The following is a 21,239-nucleotide window of genomic DNA, read 5'->3' on the forward strand; positions in this document are numbered from 1 at the left end:
CCACTTTCACTTGTAGTGAATGAAGAAGCCTAATAGTTAAACAAATAAAAGTAAAGTAATCAATCTTAGAATAGGCCCTTATCTAAAATATAATAACAGAAAAAGGAGTTTCCTTTGTAAAATGAGTCCAGCAAGTTATCTCATTTAATGAAGCCATTAGTGCTCTTGGCTGCTTTCACTCCTAGAATTATACAGATGATGGACAATCTGTGCCCTCAACAAGCTTTGCCTCTATGGTGTATTGTTAAGAGAAATTGTATATTTATGAAAGCCATACTTACTAAATAAATACAGTTTGCTTTTCCTTTGAATCAAATATTAATTTTACATTTATCTATGGCTGTATTACTTTGGAAACAACCTTGCATGCACTGGTTTATGCGACATCTAAATTTACAGCCCCATCTCTAGAGTAAGGATACACAGTATAATTCAGAAACTAACATTGGAGGCACGAGCCTATGAATTATTGCAGAAAGAGGTAAAGAGACTGCCCAAAGGATCTTAGAGTCTTGTACATATCCAAGAACATGTTGCTATATAAAATAGAAGGCTCTGGAGAGGTACAGAATTTTGATAGCTCAAGTTAAAAATATGTATGAGCTTTTTTTTGGATCTCTGTGGCACGGAGAAATTGTATCTAAAGGAACTTTTCTCTATTTAGCAGTAGTGTATCTTAAGGTGAAGACACACGGAGCTGCTAGTAGCAGCTACTTGTTGTGGCCACTAAAACCAACATAGTAACATAGTAACATAGTAAGTTAGGTTGAAAAAAGACGTACGTCCATCACGTTCAACCATAATGCCTATATATAACTTCTAGTTGATCCAGACAATGCTGATCATCTACTGATAATACTGATAATAGTGTGGATGTTTTTTTGGCAGGCATGGATTTGCAGTGATCTTCCGCATTTCGGCATTGGCGAATTGTTTTGCGAAACTTCAGTAAAAATTTGCAGTGGAAAAATTTGCCTTGCGTAACAAAAACGTAGTCGCTCATCAAATTGGGCACGGTCAAGTCAAATTGGGTGTGGTTGCGTCAAATTGATTGCGGTCACATCAAATTAGGCACAGTCGCATAACAAAAGTGCAGGCAAACAAACAAAAAAAGACGCATCAAATTTGGGCATGGTCACATCAAATTGGGCACGATTGCGTCAAATTGATTGCGGCTGCATCAAATTGGGCACGATTGCGTCAAATTGAGTGCGGTCGCATCAAAATTGGGCACGGTTGCGTCAAATTGAGTGCGGTCGCATCAAATTGGGCACGGTCGCATAACAAAAGCGTGAGCAATCAAAAAAAAAGCCGCAGCCAAATAAAACGCAGGTGACCAAAAAAGACGTGGGCGACAAAAAAACGCAACATAAATGTGTTTTGTGAAATCGGGCACATTCCCGTTAAAATTGGGTTCGGTCACGTCAAATTGGGCACGGTCAAATGGGGCACAGTTGTGTCAAATTGAATGCAGTCGCATCAAATTGGGCATAGTCGCATAACAAAAGTGCAGACAAAAAAAAAAAAGACGCGGACGACAAAAAAGACTCGTGCGACAAAAAAACTGAGCGATAAATGTGTTTCGCAAATTTTTCTGCAATTCGCTAATTTTCTTGTCATTTTGCGAACTTTATGGCGAAACGAGACAGATTCACAAATCACTCTTTAATTCTAATGAATGGACGGAGTCATGGAACTCCCCACAACGCGCCTTTTTATCCAGTCTGATTATTCAACCTGCAAATGAACAACAGGAGTGTTTCTACCGACCAACCCACGTGTGGCCATGTTTCAATATTTCATAGAATTCAGCAAACTTTATTGTTCCATTTCTAAGTTTTAGTTGTTCATTTCTGCCGAACAGCAATTCAGTGCGAAGACTTTTGCTTGAGTCAACAAAATATTTAACAGTTGCGGCACTAAAAGCAAAAGAAGGAATGGCAGAAACTCAGCAAGCTGTATTCATGAATACTTATCGGCGGTTGCATAGAAATATATATGAGCTGCCTTGTAGATTCCTGGTACGGCAACTAGACTGGGAATATATTCTATTCAACTTCAAATGTTCCTCGAAACTAAAACATCATCTCGCCATAATGAAGATCAATCAGCCGAGCCGAGGGAGACTGAGCAACCTTTCAGATTTCTCCCTGCAAGTGACAAGGAGAGCAGATAACAGAGCTCAAAGGGCAAAGTCAGACAGAAATATCTGATTATAGGAAAGGAAAAAAGTCCCTACGATTTTACCCAGTGGGGTGATTTTCATGTGGCCGCAAAGGCTGGGCTGAAAAGTACAAGTGTCAGTTGTGTTATCCCAACCAATAACCAATTACAGGGGCTGCCAAAACAATTCAGTAAAAATACATTGCTTGAATTAGTCTTTTAGCATTTTGTCGTAGCTATACAAAAAGAGTGAAATGTTCTAGACCAGGGCAGCAATTTTATTGGCCAACGTGGTGGAAGGCCGATAATGGAAGCCACTTCAAGCCACACCCATGTTACCACAAGAGCGTTTAAGACCATACCTACATTAATTGTAATAGCACAGAAAAAAACCCAAAATGGTTGGTGCTCACTGCAGGGATATCACCCATCACTCATATGTGAAAGACGATCATTATGTAATATTAAGACATACCCTCAAATCAATATGGCTCCTCCTCCCCTGTGGGTAGCACAGCAACCCCCAGCATATAATTACACACCTTAGAGACCATGTAATAACTATTTCCAAATGCTAACAAGAGGCAGCATAGGGCAGGCAGAGTATGGCACACACAGGCAGCATAGGGTAGGCAGAGTATGGCACACACAGGCAGCGTAGGGCAGGCAGAGTATGGCAAACACAGGCAGCATAGTGCTGGCAGAGTATGGCAAACACAGGCAGCATAGTGCAGGCAGAGTATGGCACACAGAGGCAGCATAGGGCAGGCAGAGTATGGCACACACAGGCAGCATAGATCAGGCAGAGTATGGCACACACAGGCAGCATAGGACAGGCAGTGTATGGCACACACAAGCAGCATAGGGCAGGCAGTGTATTGACTCATAGTGAGTGAGGCTCCACCTCACGTTCATCACCTGCTCCATCAAGTGGGGTACAGTGAGAGTGCCCTTTTAGAGACACCTGACACCCCTGGCCAATAAGGAACTACAACTCACTTGCTCCAAGTCAGTGGGAAGCTAATGATATTATTGACTCTAATCTAAATTAATCTAATCTAATGAGATGGGAAATTAGTGGGAAAGCATGCTATGATCTGGCTCGATTAGCTAAAATGAAGAATTATTTGTGTCATATTGGAGAACTGTAAAACAACGTTAGGGTTAAAAAAAATAGCCTTTTCATGCTTACCCAGCACTTAATTATAAGCTCCCAGGGATCATAGGGAGCCTATGATTAAGTGCTGGGTAAGCATGAAATACGTTAGGCTATTTACATGGGGTTGTCAATGTTTGCAACATTAGGGTTACCACATTTCCCCGTACCAAGAGCCAGGTGGGGTGGTGGTGGTGACATCATGGGTGGAGACAATTATGTCACAGGGGTGGGGCTGTGATGCCAAAGGGTGGCTGCTATGATGCAGCGAAGGGCAATTTCCTGATTGCCATGTCAACCTAGAAAAGTCCTGTCCAGTTTTATAAATTTGGAAAACCAGGCAGGCAGTTTTTACCCAGATAGCCCTTCTGAAAACTGGGTCAAAACCAGACAGGTTGCAACCCTACACAACATACTGATATTAAGCTGCAGTTGTGGGGGGGAAAACATGGCAATTTGCATCTGAATGTTGCCCTTTGCACAATGTATTATGTTTATAATGAGTCCTATTTTCTGCTTACTGATACAGAGCCAGGAAAGTACAGTTGGTGCAAGTCAGATAGCTGAATTAGAAAACTACACAATTAAAATCTATTTTAGTGTAAATCATAAGGGTCTGTGCTTTATCAGAAGACTGTTTTGTAAGGAAAATCTTTGTGTCGCCACTTTCAAAAGACGAATTGGATGTGCAGAGCATTTGCATTTTTCAGGCGTTCCGGGAACTCCATTGTCATTCAAAATCCTCTGCATATTCTTTCCGGGACATTCCTATTATTTCCCCCACAATTATACATAATCCATGATGAAATACAAAGCTGTCATTTATTAAATGATCCCTAACTGATGAAATTCTCTTCAGGCATGGAGATCATCAGGTGAGAAAGATTCGTCTGTTGTACCCCCTCCTGTTTGGCTTTTTCATCGAGCACTATGAATAAATGGTAATTTCCAGTCTAGCCTCGGGAAACTGGAGAAATCTGTTGACAATTCTTGTCATTTGTAGGTTTCATATCACCAAAAAAAAAGAGGATTTCTGCATTTGTTGCCTTGAGTCTTGTTGATGTTTTTCAGACTACTCTCTGCCCTTTATGGAGAATTCTCATTAAAATGTATCACTAGCAAAACTATATATATATATATATATATATGTAATGTGACTTATAAGGAGTCTTTTTCTTTCCTCTTCTGATATGTGGTTTGGGAGAAAGAATGAATTTAATACAGTTATAGAGATTAGTTAATGCAAAGATTCCTCAAATGTCATAAGACTATGAAGAATTGGCACAATGGGGGGTCTCTCAAAGTAGTTTGGGGATTAGTAGCCCTTGACTAAGGGAAGATGGGCAGAACAATCCCTTCCCCCTCCTTTCTATGTCTGTAAGCCACTGATACTATGGGTACATGCCTTTGTGCAATTTAACAGACTGTTCAGGGTTAATAAAGTAACCCCCAAGGAGTCTGAAACCACTGCTTCATGGTGCAATCACTGGACACATATTCCTTGCTAATAGTGATGGGCGAAATGTTTCGCTAGGCATGGATTCGCGGCAAATTTCTGCGTTTCGCCACTGGCGGATTGTTTCATGAAACGGATGGAAAAATTTGACGCAAGAATAGTCGCACATCCAAAAATTGTTGCAAGGATAGTCGCGGGCGTCAAAAGAATAGTCGTGCGTCCAAAAATTGTAGCAAAAATAGTTGCGGGCATTCAAAAGAATAGTCGCGCGTCCAAAAATTGTCACAAGAATAGTCGCGGGCGTCAAAAGAATAGTTGCGCCCAAAAATTGTTGCAAGAATAGTCGTGGGCGTCAAAAGAATAGTCGTGCGTCCAAAAATTGTCGCAAGAATAGTCGCGGGCGTCAAAAGAATAGTCGTGCATCCAAAAATTGTAGCAAGAATAGTTGCGGGCGTCAAAAGAATAATTGTGCGTCCAAAAAATTGTCACAAGAATAGTCGTGGGCGTCAAAAGAATAGTCACGCGTCCAAAAATTGTCGCAAGAATAGTCGCAGGTATCAAAAAATAGTTGCACATCAAAAGAATAGTCACGGGCGACATTTTTTTTTCTGCACAACATGTTTGTCGTTTCGCAAATTTTTCGCTGTTTCGTGAATCTCTTGAATCTCTCTCTCAAAGGTTCCGATTTTATGCAACAGAAGCAATACCCTATTGTTAGCTTTCCACCACTATGACGTCTTATCAGCACTATTATAGCTAAGGTAGGTATTGAGGTACTGTTAATCACCCCACAAAATATACACTGCTATGATTTTTCAGAAGGCAATTAATGCTTATGCCAGAAAAAGCAACACTATAAGATATGGCTGGAAATAGGGGTAGGTAGAAAAGGCATTTGCCCATGGCACAACAGCTATGAACCTAGACCTCTTCTGGCCTCTGTAACTCTAGCCTAGCACATTAGTAACCAAACAAGAGGCAATGGGGGGAAGGAGAGGGATTCTATTCTGTTTTTCTGGTGGTTACCAAGCCAGTTGGGTTGCTAACGCATGTTCTTCCCTTATTAAGCCAGAAAGGGCTTCCATTACCCCCAAATAGTGTATGAACAACAGGCGTTTGTATTCCCTTACCAAAGTCTTTCATAGCTCTACAAAATACGATTACGTTTTTCTTCCATTCCATGCCTAGTTTTCCATATTAACAGACACTATGCTCTGGTTACTCTTCAATAAGCAAAATGTGCCATAATATACTATAGTTCAATAATAATCAACTAGGAAAAGAAATAAATGGGTAGTTTTGATAATATACTGTTCCCTAAAGCAAAATATCAATAAGACTGACAGGAACGCATCTGGTGGGTGGGCTAATCTAATTCTCCACTCCAGATATAATATTCCGCTGTCTTTCTTATTTACTTCCCTGCTAACTCAGATCAGTTTACTTTTGATTTCATGTTAGCATTAAGGTTCAAGGAAAGAAATGTACAGTATTTCCTTTCACTGCAAACAAATACTTTCCAATGTATGATATAACATACAAGGGGTCATTTATTAAATGGTGCCAGAAACGCTTGAATTGCACCAAGGGAATTCTCTTGAACTCTGTTGGCAGAACAATTGACCATTGACATCAGATTTTTATACAGAGTTCAGAAGTTAAAACTTATTCTTCTACAGGCTTCTCTAGTTTATTTTAAATTAACTAGAAAACTGTAGAGATGTAGCGAACTGTTCGCCGGCGAACTAATTCGCACGAAAATCGGGTGTTTGCAAGTTCGCAAACTTTTAGCGATGTTCGCAATTTTGGGTTCGCCTTAGCTGGAGCCAAATTTTGACCTCTCACCCCAGAGCCAGCAGATACATGGCAGCCAATTAGGCAGCTCTCCCTCCTGGACCACCCCTGGACCACTCCCTTCCATATATAAACCGAAGCCCAGCAGCCATTTTACATTCTGCCTGTGTGTGCTTGATGAGTTAGCATAGGGAGAGAGCTGTGCAGGGGTTTGAGGGACAGTTTAGGTAGCTTTGCTGACTAGTAATCTACTTTCTACAGCTCTGTATGTAGCTGCCGTGGGCTGATCTCATCTGCTGTAACCCAATAGTCCTTGTAAAAGCAGTTTATTACACAAGTTTAGAAATGTAGTGTGATTTCTGCCCTTTACAGCACAAAACGCAACGCTGTGTCAACAACGTATTTTTCAGAGAAATTTTTGCCCTTGATCCCCCTCGTGCATGCCACTGTCCAGGTCGTGGCACCCTTTAAACAACTTTAAAATCAGTTTTCTGGCCAGAAATGGCTTTTCTAGGTTTTAAAGTTCACCTTCCCATTGAAGTCTATGGGGTTCGCAAAGTTTGCAAAAGTTCACACTTTTTGGCAGAAGTTCGCTAACGGGTTCGCAAACTTTTTTTGTGAGGTTCGCTACATCTCTAGAAAACTGGCCTATGTGCCTCCCCTGACACTGACAAATGCAGGCCAAGCTGTATTCATGGGGGTATGGAGGTCCTTGGCCTCTTTTTTGGAGTATGAGAACTAGAGATGAGCAAATTTGTTTGCCTGGCACCGATTTTCCGCATTTCGCCATTGGCGAATGGTTTCGTGAAAATTTGCCGCTGAAAAATTTGTTGTGCGTCAAAAAAAGTCACGGTTGTGTTAAAATTCCCGCGGGTGACAAAAAAGAGGCAGGCGACAAAGAAATCGCGCTACAAACACGTTTCACGACTTTTTTGCCATTTCACAAATTTTGCTCAAATTTTTCACAAATTTTTCAGATAAACGGGACAGATTCGCTCATCACTAATGAGAACCTGTGGGCAAAGATGCTACTGGCAGAGTAGTGTGCAAAGTACTAAAAACATGGTGGCTTTCTTCTGCTTTGGTGGCTTTTTACATTGCACCCTGCCCAACCATTGCCATTTTAGTGTGAGATAGGGATCCCGTTACAATTGCATACTTAATAGTAATTATATATAGTACAGGTATGGGAACCCTTATCCAGAAACCCATTATCCAGAAAGCTCCAAATTTTGGAAAGCCTGTCTCCCATAGACTCCATTTAAATCAAATAATTCAGATTTTTAAAACTGATTTCCTTTTTCTCTGTAATAATAAAACAGTACCTGTACTTGATCCCAACTAAGATATAATTACCCCTTATTGGGGGCAGAACAGCCCTATTGGGTTTATTTCATGGTTAAATGATTCCCTTTTCTCTGTAATAATAAAACAGTACCTGTACTTGATCCCAACTAAGATATAATTACCCCTTATTGGGGGCAGAACAGTCCTATTGGGTTTATTTAATGGTTAAATGATTCCCTTTTCTCTGTAATAATAAAACAGTACCTGTACTTGATCCCAACTAAGATATAATTACCCCTTATTGGGGGCAGAACAGCCCTATTGGGTTTATTTAATGGTTAAATGATTCCCTTTTCTCTGTAATAATAAAACAGTACCTGTACTTGATCCCAACTAAGATATAATTACCCCTTATTGGGGGCAGAACAGCCCTATTGGGTTTATTTCATGGTTAAATGATTCCCTTTTCTCTGTAATAATAAAAGAGTACCTGTACTTGATCCCAACTAAGATATAATTACCCCTTATTGGGGGCAGAACAGCCCTATTGGGTTTATTTCATGGTTAAATGATTCCCTTTTCTCTGTAATAATAAAACAGTACCTGTACTTGATCCCAACTAAGATATAATTACCCCTTATTGGGGGCAGAACAGCCCTATTGGGTTTATTTCATGGTTAAATGATTCCCTTTTCTCTGTAATAATAAAACAGTACCTGTACTTGATCCCAACTAAGATATAACAGGGTGCTAACCTAGTTGTGATCCATCAGGAAAAGGTATTGAGAATGGCTCCAATCTCACATGTTTTTATGTTGTCCAAAAGCACCCTGTCCATATTTGCTTGATTGGGATAGTCCTATTTTATTGCATTTTATGTGTTCTTGTCTCTTTTCTGCATACGAAACCCACTTATCTTCTATTATAACAGCTAATACCACAATACATATTGATAGTCATGATAACTGAATCATAAGCGCATTGTTCAATATGTCAAGGACTTTCACTTTTATTTTGATCCATAGGAATGCAAATATAGAACCAGGTTGAGTATACATTCCTTCCTGACCTCAACATGGTACTGTTTCCCCAACATCTGTAACTTGTTATACCTTCAAATGCTGAAATCCCCATCTAATTATAGCTTAGATTTAACCTGTTATTATCACCCCTACAAGCAAGGAATTCCATAATATTATTGACAAGGTCCCTTGCATTGTTCAAGGAATAAAAAGCTTTGGGAGAAAAAATCATTGCTTGACAAGCAGATCAGTAGCCTAAATGCTTAGTAAAGGGGCAAATAGTTTGCCTTAATCAGTTCAATAACTAAAGGTAAAAGAAGACAAAAGTTGGTCAATATGACCTCAACTACTTGGTATTGTATATGTCATAAATATGTTTTTCTGTGGTTATAGAGAAAAATAAATACTTCATGAACTTAGTAGTAATAAAACACTGAAAAAGTATTATCAAATTTCCCATGTGTTCCTTTTGGTCACATGTACTCATTTTAATTCCAAGTTCACATACCCATCTGCTAACTTCTTATGCATTGATTCATACTTTGATTTCTTGGCAATCACCATGAATCAATACAAATCAGCACCAGTTTAAAAGCAGCCAATCATCTTTGTTAGTTGTGATGCAAAATCAATTCATGTCAAGTCCAGCAAAGTAACCTTTGTGAATTTGAACAAACAACTGCCCGATAAAGTATAGAGTCACAGGTTTGCAACAACTCTGTATCAAGAAGCTCACTGGGCAGAAGGGGACTTCAGTGGGGAGGCCAGGGAGCCAATATTATGGGTGAAGTGGAGCACTATGGAGGGGGGTTCATTGATAGAGAGACTTCCTCTTCCTACTTTGGTGGAGGCTGGCAGCAGTGTAGAGGCACTCAGCAGGCCCACCCTACCTCCCTGGTTGAAAAAAAAGTGTCTGAGGATGGGGTTATTGTAGGGTTGGTTCTAGGGCACAAAGTGTAGTTAAGATAAAAGGTATGGATGCTATGACACTAACAGGTTCTAATGGGTTTAATTGCTAAAGGTTTTATGGTATTAGTAGGGGGGTTTTGAGCGCAATAAAGAAAAGAGTAAAACAATGTTATGGTGCTGGTCCTGGAAAGCTGTTAAATGAAGGGTAAAGGGTAAGTATTATGGTCTCTGGATCAATGAAGTGTATTTGGCCAACCTGGACATGGGATACCCTGGGGGCAGGTTACCATGGAGTCTGGATATTGTGGCTGATGGGTAGTAAAAGCCATGTGGGGTACTGAAGGAACTCCCAATGCACAGGATTGTAATCCCAAGACCACTTGTATCAAGCTAGGGTTAGGAATGGTTAGGGTTAATATATATGTATATATTTATACATAACAAATTATTGGTGATGATATTATTAGTAAACTGTTTGTAAAATGCTAATACCCCAGATTAAAATGTTATGGTGGTTTAACGTATTTGTTACTGAATCATACTCCGGCCATAATTATTCAATATAATAGGTGCAGTCAGGGCCGGAACTAGGGGTAGGCAAAAGAGGCAGCTGCCTAGGGCACAACGATTGGGGGGTGCCAGGCAGCCTCTCCTGCCTTCCCCTAGTCTGCGCTCTTTAGTCATTACCCCCGCCGCTTGTCCTTACGCAGTGGGGGCAATGGTGAATTGCAACGCGAACCCGGCCCCCCCCCCCCGCGTTCAACTGCACATGTGCGCCAAAGGGTGGCGAATGAGGAAGGTGCAGGGGCGAGGTGGCCGACCGGGTTGCCTAGGGCGCCTGGTCGGCTTGGCCCGCCCCTGGGTGCAAGGGATACTGGTGTGGAATGTGGGTGTTCCATGGTCATGTTTGGGTGACATAAGGTGTAAGGTAAGCCCCAATTGACCTCTCTAGCCTCCTCCCCAATTATGTTTCCTTTTCTTATTATAAGTTTGCAGTGGGTTTGGGGGAACTTTTGTTTAATACTATTTAATCCAATGTCTCTGTCTCTTTCCCATGAATCAGAAAAACAAAATGAATTCCTTTTAATACTTAAGTAATGCTCTTCCTATAAGGCAAGGAAGTCATTTATTCCCAAGTGCTGGCACATTACGCACTTCTAATCAGTTGCACTTTTTTTTTGAACCATTGATTTCTTTTTTTTTTTTTTGCAAATCAATCAACTTTCCATTTAATGGACTTTAACTCACAATGCTGCATTTCAGAAAACGATGCCGAGATCTTTAAAGTCTGCTTTCGGCCGCTACGGACCTTGAGAAAGATTTGCAGCAGAGGTTAAATATCCGAGACACGTCGGATCACTCGAGGAGAGGATTAAAGCTGACTTACCATCTTCGCTCTGTGCCAAGGCCCGTTTAAGAAACGTTTGAGATATTACGAGAAAAGCTATCCAGTTCCAAAAGTTTAGTAACATTTTCCGTCAAACTTCACTCGGGGGCAGATCTGAAATGAGAAGTTGCAGAGAATGAAAGGAAGGTATGACATGGTAATTTATCATTTATACCGTGACACTGTCATTGTTCCGATCTCGCTTGAGTTCATCATCTGTCACTTGTATCAATAACATTGTACCGGCTGCTCTCCGGAGGAACCGGCTCTATAAATGTGTTTTATTGCCCTCAACTTACTCTCCATGATAGATCCTGAATAACAAATCCGCGGTAAACAAAGGATTTGGGTTTTTTTTTTATATTTCACATTAAATGGTGTCAGAAGTTCAGTAAATGATACTTAGAGTACGAAAATGATGGTGATAGGTGGCAGCGGCTACGGACATCAATCAAAAGAAAAACCTGTCTGGCTCCGGCACTAAGGTGTCTGTATGAAATTGTGTCTGTGTCACATTTCTGATGTCTTTTTGAAATATCATATAAGTTTCAGTTGACAGCAGGAAACCACACACTGATCCTATTACTTTTTTGGGGATTTTTTTCCCATAAATTACTTTCCAATGTAATTTGCCATTAATATGGGCAGTATACTCCCTTATCCTCTTTTGACATGAGTTTAAAGGAGAAAGAAAGGTAAAAAGCTTTATCAGAAAGGTCTATGTAAATACAGCCATAAGCACTCACAGAAACGCTGACTGAATCCTCTATCAAAAGATTAGTTGTGTCTGTAATTCATGTGCCAGAGACACGCAGCTCTCTGCTCTCTCCTGCTCTTCCCTCCCTCAAGAATGCTAAGAACTCACTCTCCCTCCCCCCATAGGAATGTGGATCTGAGCCAATCAGCAGGAAGCTGACTCAGAGTCTAACTAACTGAGCATGTTCACTTGGTCTCGGTCTCGGTGCAGGAGTGAGGCATTTTGGGAACTGTCTTTACAGAGCCCAGAGCTTTTTCTTCCTGTTTGGCTTCTGATCATCTGAACGGGTGAAATATGGGGAGACTTAAGGGCCCTATTGAGAGAACTGAAGGTATGCCTGCAGCTTGGGATTAACTCTTTATTAGCCTTTCCTTCTCCTTTAAAATAAGCAGGAGTCCATTATGCACACTGGTTATATAATCCTCTATCTTACAAGGGCCAAACATTAGGGATGCACTGAATCCATTATTGTAGGATCTGGCTGAATCCTTTGTGAGAGATTCAGCCAAATACCAAACCGAATCCTAATTTGCATATGCAAATGTATTGTATTGTACATGGAATTGGCACTGTAATTATCCTGCTGTGTGTTCTGGGGTATTATACATGGAATTGGCACTGTATTTAACCTGCTGTGTGTTCTGGGGTATTATACATGGAATTGGCACTGTATTTATCCTGCTGTGTGTTCTGGGGTATTATACATGGAATTGGCACTGTATTTATCCTGCTGTGGGTTCTGGGGTATAATACATGGAATTGGCACTGTATTTATCCTGCTGTGGGTTCTGGGGTATTATACATGGAATTGGCACTGTATTTATCCTGCTGTGTGTTCTGGGGTATTATACATGGAATTGGCACTGTATTTATCCTGCTGTGGGTTCTGGGGTATTATACATGGAATTGGCACTGTATTTATCCTGCTGTGTGTTCTGGGGTATTATACATAGAATTAGCACTGTATTTATCCTGCTGTGTGTTCTGGGGTATTATACATGGAATTGGCACTGTATTTATCCTGCTGTGTGTTCTGGGGTATTATACATAGAATTGGCACTGTATTTATCATGCTGTGTGTTCTGGGGTATTATACATGGAATTGGCACTGTATTTATCCTGCTGTGGGTTCTGGGGTATTATACATGGAATTGGCACTGTATTTATCCTGCTGTGGGTTCTGGGGTATTATACATGGAATTGGCACTGTATTTATCCTGCTGTGTGTTCTGGGGTATTATACATAGAATTAGCACTGTATTTATCCTGCTGTGTGTTCTGGGGTATTATACATGGAATTGGCACTGTATTTATCCTGCTGTGTGTTCTGGGGTATTATACATAGAATTGGCACTGTATTTATCATGCTGTGTGTTCTGGGGTATTATACATGGAATTGGCACTGTATTTATCCTGCTGTGGGTTCTGGGGTATTATACATGGAATTGGCACTGTATTTATCCTGCTGTGGGTTCTGGGGTATTATACATGGAATTGGCACTGTATTTATCCTGCTGTGTGTTCTGGGGTATTATACATGGAATTGGCACTGTATTTATCCTGCTTTGTGTTCTGAGGTATTATACTACAAGTACATTAGAGGGGAGTCCATTATGCACACTGGTTATATAATCCTCTATCTTACAAGGGCCAAACATTAGGGATGCACTGAATCCATTATTGTAGGATCTGGCTGAATCCTTTGTGAGAGATTCAGCCAAATACCAAACCGAATCCTAATTTGCATATGCAAATGTATTGTATTGTACATGGAATTGGCACTGTAATTATCCTGCTGTGTGTTCTGGGGTATTATACATGGAATTGGCACTGTATTTATCCTGCTGTGTGTTCTGGGGTATTATACATGGAATTGGCACTGTATTTATCCTGCTGTGTGTTCTGGGGTATTATACATGGAATTGGCACTGTATTTATCCTGCTGTGGGTTCTGGGGTATTATACATGGAATTGGCACTGTATTTATCCTGCTGTGGGTTCTGGGGTATTATACATGGAATTGGCACTGTATTTATCCTGCTGTGTGTTCTGGGGTTTTATACATGGAATTGGCACTGTATTTATCCTGCTTTGTGTTTTGTGGTATTATACATGGAATTGGCACTGTATTTATCCTGCTGTGTGTTCTGGGGTATTATACATGGAATTGGCACTGTATTTATCATGCTGTGGGTTCTGGGGTATTATACATGGAATTGGCACTGTATTTATACTGCTATGGGTTCTGGGGTATTATACATGGAATTGGCACTGTATTTATCCTGCTATGGGTTCTGGGGTATTATACATGGAATTGGCACTGTATTTATCCTGCTGTGGGTTCTGGGGTATTATACATGGAATTGGCCCTGTATTTATCCTGCTGTGGGTTCTGGGGTATTATACATGGAATTGGCCCTGTATTTATCCTGCTGTGTGTTCTGGGGTTTTATACATGGAATTGGCACTGTATTTATCCTGCTGTGGGTTCTGGGGTTTTATACATGGAATTGGCACTGTATTTATCCTGCTTTGTGTTTTGGGGTATTATACATGGAATTGGCACTGTATTTATCCTGCTGTGTGTTCTGGGGTATTATACATGGAATTGGCACTGTATTTATCCTGCTGTGTGTTCTGGGGTATTATACATGGAATTGGCACTGTATTTATCCTGCTGTGTGTTCTGGGGTATTATACATGGAACTGGCACTGTATTTATCCTGCTGTGTGTTCTGGGGTATTATACATGGAACTGGCACTGTATTTATCCTGCTGTGTGTTCTGGGGTATTATACATGGAATTGGCACTGTATTTATCCTGCTGTGGGTTCTGGGGTATTATACATGGAATTGGCACTGTATTTATCCTGCTGTGGGTTCTGGGGTATTATACATGGAATTGGCCCTGTATTTATCCTGCTGTGTGTTCTGGGGTTTTATACATGGAATTGGCACTGTATTTATCCTGCTGTGGGTTCTGGGGTTTTATACATGGAATTGGCACTGTATTTATCCTGCTTTGTGGTATTATACATGGAATTGGCACTGTATTTATCCTGCTGTGTGTTCTGGGGTATTATACATGGAATTGGCACTGTATTTATCCTGCTGTGTGTTCTGGGGTATTATACATGGAATTGGCACTGTATTTATCCTGCTGTGTGTTCTGGGGTATTATACATGGAACTGGCACTGTATTTATCCTGCTGTGTGTTCTGGGGTATTATACATGGAATTGGCACTGTATTTATCTGCCATGTGTTCTGGGGTATTATACACAGGCAGTTGGATGAATTTGGCCGAATCCTGCTGAAAAAGGCTGAATCTTTGCTGAATTCCGAACTGAATCCTGGATTCGGTGCATCCCTACTAATTACTATCTAATTTTTCAACTTCTGTGTTAACGTGACAAAAAATCACGCGATTTTTAGGATTCAAATTCGGTTCGGCCAGGAGCGTGGATTCGCCCGAATCCTGCCAAAAAAAGACAAATCTTGGCCAAATCCTGAACTGAATACTGGATTCAGTGCATTCCTAATTTCTCTTATAAATTATGATTGTTCAAGTTTTCAGAAAATACTTGTGCAAATAATAGTGACTGCATTCTTTCACCACATATTTTCTTGAACTGAAAAGAAGGACACATTTATAAATTAATATATAATTAATATATAATATATAAAAACTATATATAATAAATATAAATTATAAAGTGATTTTTTGGGCCTGAGGTTGTGCAGATGATCTACGCATAGGATTTTGACTATTTTCTCACAGAGGTCGAACATTATACACCAAACTGGCAAATGTCCCATTAATGAAACCTCCGAGAGAAACAACTTCAGGTAAGTAAAGCAAATCTATTGTGTGACTGATTTGTTGTGCTGCAAATTAAGTCATTTCCCACTAAACCAGACTCATTACTAACAGGGAGATAAACAATCCTAAGTGTTTATTACTCTCAGAGTGTTCTAGGCTCTTATCTACAATATTTATTTTTCAATTACAACAACAGACAAATTTAATTTATTTCAACTGAAAATGGGACATCACACTTAAGTAAAATAGTGACACAACTTTTTGTTCTTCGCCTTGTTCTAATTATTTGGATCAAGAGAAAATAAAATGCAGTCTTTTTCCGAGACTGCAGATATTTTCTTTTAGTTAAATAGCCCAAGAAAAGACATAAATTAGAGAGCTAACATTTCAAGGGCAGATATTGGCTAAAAAATATCCCAAGAGTAGTGATGAGCGAATCTTTGCCATTTTGCCATAAAATTTGTGATACAGGTATAGAACCCGTTATCCAGAATGCTCGGGACCGGATAAGGGGTCTTTCCATAATTTGGATCTCCATACCTTAAGTCTACTAAAGAATCAATAAAACATTAATTAAACCCAATAGGGCTGTTCTGCCCCAATAAGGGGTAATTATATCTTAGTTGGGATCAAGTACAGGTACTGTTTTATTATTACAGAGAAAAGGGAATCATTTAACCATGAAATAAACCCAATAGGGCTGTTCTGCCCCCAATAAGGGGTAATTATATCTTAGTTGGGATCAAGTACAGGTACTGTTTTATTATTACAGAGAAAAGGGAATCATTTAACCATGAAATAAACCCAATAGGGCTGTTCTGCCCCAATAAGGGGTAATTATATCTTAGTTGGGATCAAGTACAGGTACTGTTTTATTATTACAGAGAAAAGGGAATCATTTAACCATTAAATAAACCCAATAGGGCTGTTCTGCCCCAATAAGGGGTAATTATATCTTAGTTGGGATCAAGTACAGGTACTGTTTTATTATTACAGAGAAAAGGGAATCATTTAACCATTAAATAAACCCAATAGGGCTGTTCTGCCCCCAATAAGGGGTAATTATATCTTAGTTGGGATCAAGTACAGATACTGTTTTATTATTACAGAGAAAAGGGAATCAGTTAACCATGAAATAAACCCAATAGGGCTGTTCTGCCCCCAATAAGGGGTAATTATATCTTAGTTGGGATCAAGTACAGATACTGTTTTATTATTACAGAGAAAAGGGAATCAGTTAACCATGAAATAAACCCAATAGGGCTGTTCTGCCCCCAATAAGGGGTAATTATATCTTAGTTGGGATCAAGTACAGGTACTGTTTTATTATTACAGAGAAAAAGGAAATCAGTTTTAAAATTCTGAATTATTTGATTAAAATGGAGTCTATGGGATACAGGCATTTCGTAATTCGGAGCTTTCTGGGGGTTTCCAGATAAGGGATCCCATACCTGTACTGCAAAAGATTCACGAAATGCATTTGTCACAAGTTTTTTTTTGTCACCCGTGGTTTTTTTTTGTGGCCCACATGTTTTTGACGTGACCACGCCCAGTTTGTGGCGACCGCGCTCACGCCCAATTTGACGCACAAAGAAAAATCTGTGCAACAAATTTTTCAGTGGCTAATTTTCACAGATTCGCCTAAATACTGAATTCACCACAAACGGTACAGCCAAATCCTGACTCAAAATCCTAAAAATCATGGCATGATTAGTCAGTCAGGTTCTGACTGGCTAATTTCTGAATCCTCAAAAAACAAAAAAAAAAACATATTCAGCTGAAACAAGGATTAAGTGCATTCCTACTACAGTAGTGTAATCTTTAAAAAGCAATAACCACTGGTGATGAATGAATCTGTCCCTGTGAAAAAATTCACAAATTTTCTCACCAATTGAGAAACGCGGACATTCGCCATGAATCTATGTCTGCCGAAAAACTTCACTCATCACTAATATATTTGCTTGCATGACGGATAATATTTTGAGGTGTTAAATATACAGGTATTGGATCCCTTATCTGTAAACCCGTTATCCAGAGAGTTCTGAAATACAGAAAGACCATCTCCCATAGACTCCATTATAAGCAAATAATTCTAGTTTTTAAAAATGATTTCCTTTTTCTCTGTAATAATAAAACAGTACCTGTACTTGATCCCAACTAAGATATAATTACCCCTTATTGGGGGCAGAACAGCCCTATTGGGTTTATTTAATGGTTAAATGATTCCCTTTTCTCTGTAATAATAAAACAGTACCTGTACTTGATCCCAACTAAGATATAATTACCCCTTATTGGGGCAGAACAGCCCTATTGGGTTTATTTCATGGTTAAATGATTCCCTTTTCTCTGTAATAATAAAACAGTACCTGTACTTGATCCCAACTAAGATATAATTACCCCTTATTGGGGCAGAACAGCCCTATTGGGTTTATTTAATGGTTAAATGATTCCCTTTTCTCTGTAATAATAAAACAGTGCCTGTACTTGATCCCAACTAAGATATAATTACCCCTTATTGGGGCAGAACAGCCCTATTGGGTTTATTTAATGGTTAAATGATTCCCTTTTCTCTGTAATAATAAAACAGTACCTGTACTTGATCCCAACTAAGATATAATTACCCCTTATTGGGGGCAGAACAGCCCTATTGGGTTTATTTAATGGTTAAATGATTCCCTTTTCTCTGTAATAATAAAACAGTACCTGTACTTGATCCCAACTAAGACATAGTGGATCCCTTATCTGGAAAACCCCAGGTCCCGAGCATTCTGGATAACAGGTCCCATACCTGTTCTGTATTGCTATATTTTTGCTTTATGGCAGGAAACTTACATATAAACAAAGAATCGGAGCAATAATCTCATTAGACTCCTACAGGATTCCATAGCCTTTATATGAAATAACGGGTAAAAACATTGAGCTTAACGATTTAAGAGGTAATGATTAATAACACAACTGGGCCATTGTTTTTGGATTTCGCAATAATACTATATCAGCAAAAATAATAATTCCATACTCTTCAGTTTTTCAGCCATAAATAAAGGCAGTTATTCTATTTAATGATGTGCATTGTCACCCATTACACACAATATAATATGACTGTGCGCATAATCTTGGGAAAAACACGTATAATTGTATTAAGGAGCCTTAGTAAAATCTTGTAAAGGATTAAAAAAAAAAAAAAAGAGTCTACGTTTTTCTCTTTTTAATATTTCCCCTTTGAAAGAAATGTATTTTAGCATTCCATTAAATTTTTATTACAGACTTCTCTGCATAATGTATAGCAGCACAAGGCCGCTTATAATACTTCTTTATATTCTTTCACATAGTCTTTATATCCTTTATTCCACAGGCAGTGGAAGCAGTGCAGCCTTATTGATATTATACATGTAAAAACAATATGCTGGATCAAGTGATAGTGAAATCCTTTATGCCTCCCCAAGCTGCACAAATGATATTGTGTTTACCTAATACAATAGAAATATCTACTTAATATACAGAATTTGTATATTTATCTCGTGAAAGGGGTCTCCCACATGTATTATAAAAGTGAAATCAGGCACAGCGTGTAAGAGAAGGACGTTTAATTCAATCATGGCGGCTCTCTCGTCCGAAGCCATAAGCGCATACAAATAAAAGAACTGGATATTAGTAGAGCTGATTATATTAATACATATCTCCAGGTAAACCTAGAAGGAGCAAAGCAGCTAAAGTGATATCTAGTTACACAGTATATAAGCATCATAATTAATCAAATGTAGGGTTCCATATATCATCTCGATGGCAAGAGTCATCAGAGACTTCCCAGAGAGCCCAGCTCTTGCACTGCTGGACCTATATATTGTAGAATGATGATATGTTTATATATATATATATGTATATGTTTATATATATATATATATATATATATATATATATATATATATATATATATATATATATATATATATATATATATATATATATATATATATATATATATAGAAAAAGAGTAAAGCACACTCAGAGACTTGGTGCAAAAGAAAAAAAGTTTATTGAAAAAACTCCAATGATTCGAGTACAAACTGTATTCTTCTTTAGGGAAAAACCACCTGGTTTGGTGCAAAAGAAAAAAAGTTTATTGAGAAAACCAGGGACAAACCACCTGGTTTGGTGCAAAAAAAAAAAAATAGTTTATTGAAAAAACTCCAACGTTTCGAGTACAAACAGTATTCTTCTTTAGGGAAAAACCACCTGGTTTGGTGCAAAAGAAAGAAAGTTTATTGAAAAATCTCCAACGTTTCGAGTACAAACAGTATTCTTCTTTAGGGACAAACCACCTGGTTTGGTGCAAAAGAAAGAAAGTTAATTGAAAAATCTCCAATGTTTCGAGTACAAACAGTATTCTTCTTTAGGGACAAACCACCTGGTTTGGTGCAAAAGAAAAATAGTTTATTGAAAAGACTCCAACGTTTCGAGTACAAACAGTATTCTTCTTTAGGGACAAACCACCTGGTTTGGTGCAAAAGAAAGAAAGTTTATTGAAAAAACTCCAACATTTCGAGTACAAACAGTACTCTTCTTCAGGGACAAACCACCTGGTTTGGTGCAAAAGAAAAAAAGTTTATTGAAAAGACTCCAACGTTTCGAGTACAAACTGTATTCTTCTTTAGGGAAAAACCACCTGGTTTGGTGCAAAAGAAAAAAAGTTTATTGAGAAAACCAGGGACAAACCACCTGGTTTGGTGCAAAAAAAAAAATAGTTTATTGAAAAAACTCCAACGTTTCGAGTACAAACAGTATTCTTCTTTAGGGACAAACCACCTGGTTTGGTGCAAAAAAAAGAAAGTTTATTGAAAAAACTCCAACATTTCGAGTACAAACAGTACTCTTCTTCAGGGACAAACCACCTGGTTTGGTGCAAAAGAAAAATAGTTTATTGAAAAGACTCCAACGTTTCGAGTACAAACAGTATTCTTCTTTAGGGACAAACCACCTGGTTTGGTGCAAAAGAAAGAAAGTTTATTGAAAAAACTCCAACATTTCGAGTACAAACAGTACTCTTCTTCAGGGACAAACCACCTGGTTTGGTGCAAAAGAAAAAAAGTTTATTGAAAAGACTCCAACGTTTCGAGTACAAACTGTATTCTTCTTTAGGGAAAAACCACCTGGTTTGGTGCAAAAGAAAAAAAGTTTATTGAGAAAACCAGGGACAAACCACCTGGTTTGGTGCAAAAAAAAAAATAGTTTATTGAAAAAACTCCAACGTTTCGAGTACAAACAGTATTCTTCTTTAGGGACAAACCACCTGGTTTGGTGCAAAAGAAAGAAAGTTTATTGAAAAATCTCCAACGTTTCGAGTACAAACAGTATTCTTCTTTAGGGACAAACCAACTGGTTTGGTGCAAAAGAAAGAAAGTTTATTGAAAAATCTCCAATGTTTCGAGTACAAACAGTATTCTTCTTTAGGGACAAACCACCTGGTTTGGTGCAAAAGAAAAATAGTT

The 21,239-nt window shown here is 38.9% G+C and overlaps 1 protein-coding gene across 2 annotated transcripts in view; it reads right to left on the reverse strand.

Annotated features, from left to right (window-relative positions):
- pcdh15 (protocadherin-related 15) overlaps positions 1 to 21,239 on the reverse strand; it is a 709,890-nt gene that overhangs the window by 597,538 nt on the left and 91,113 nt on the right. For both annotated transcript variants that reach the window (XM_031905917.1, XM_031905916.1), the window contains exon 2: positions 11,175 to 11,288. In XM_031905917.1, coding sequence (XP_031761777.1) covers positions 11,175 to 11,259 — 85 coding nt within the window. In that variant the 5' untranslated portion in view covers positions 11,260 to 11,288. The remainder of the gene's footprint in view (positions 1 to 11,174; positions 11,289 to 21,239) is intronic.

Source organism: Xenopus tropicalis, chromosome 7, assembly GCF_000004195.4.
Source record: "Xenopus tropicalis strain Nigerian chromosome 7, UCB_Xtro_10.0, whole genome shotgun sequence".
NCBI lineage: Eukaryota > Metazoa > Chordata > Amphibia > Anura > Pipidae > Xenopus > Xenopus tropicalis.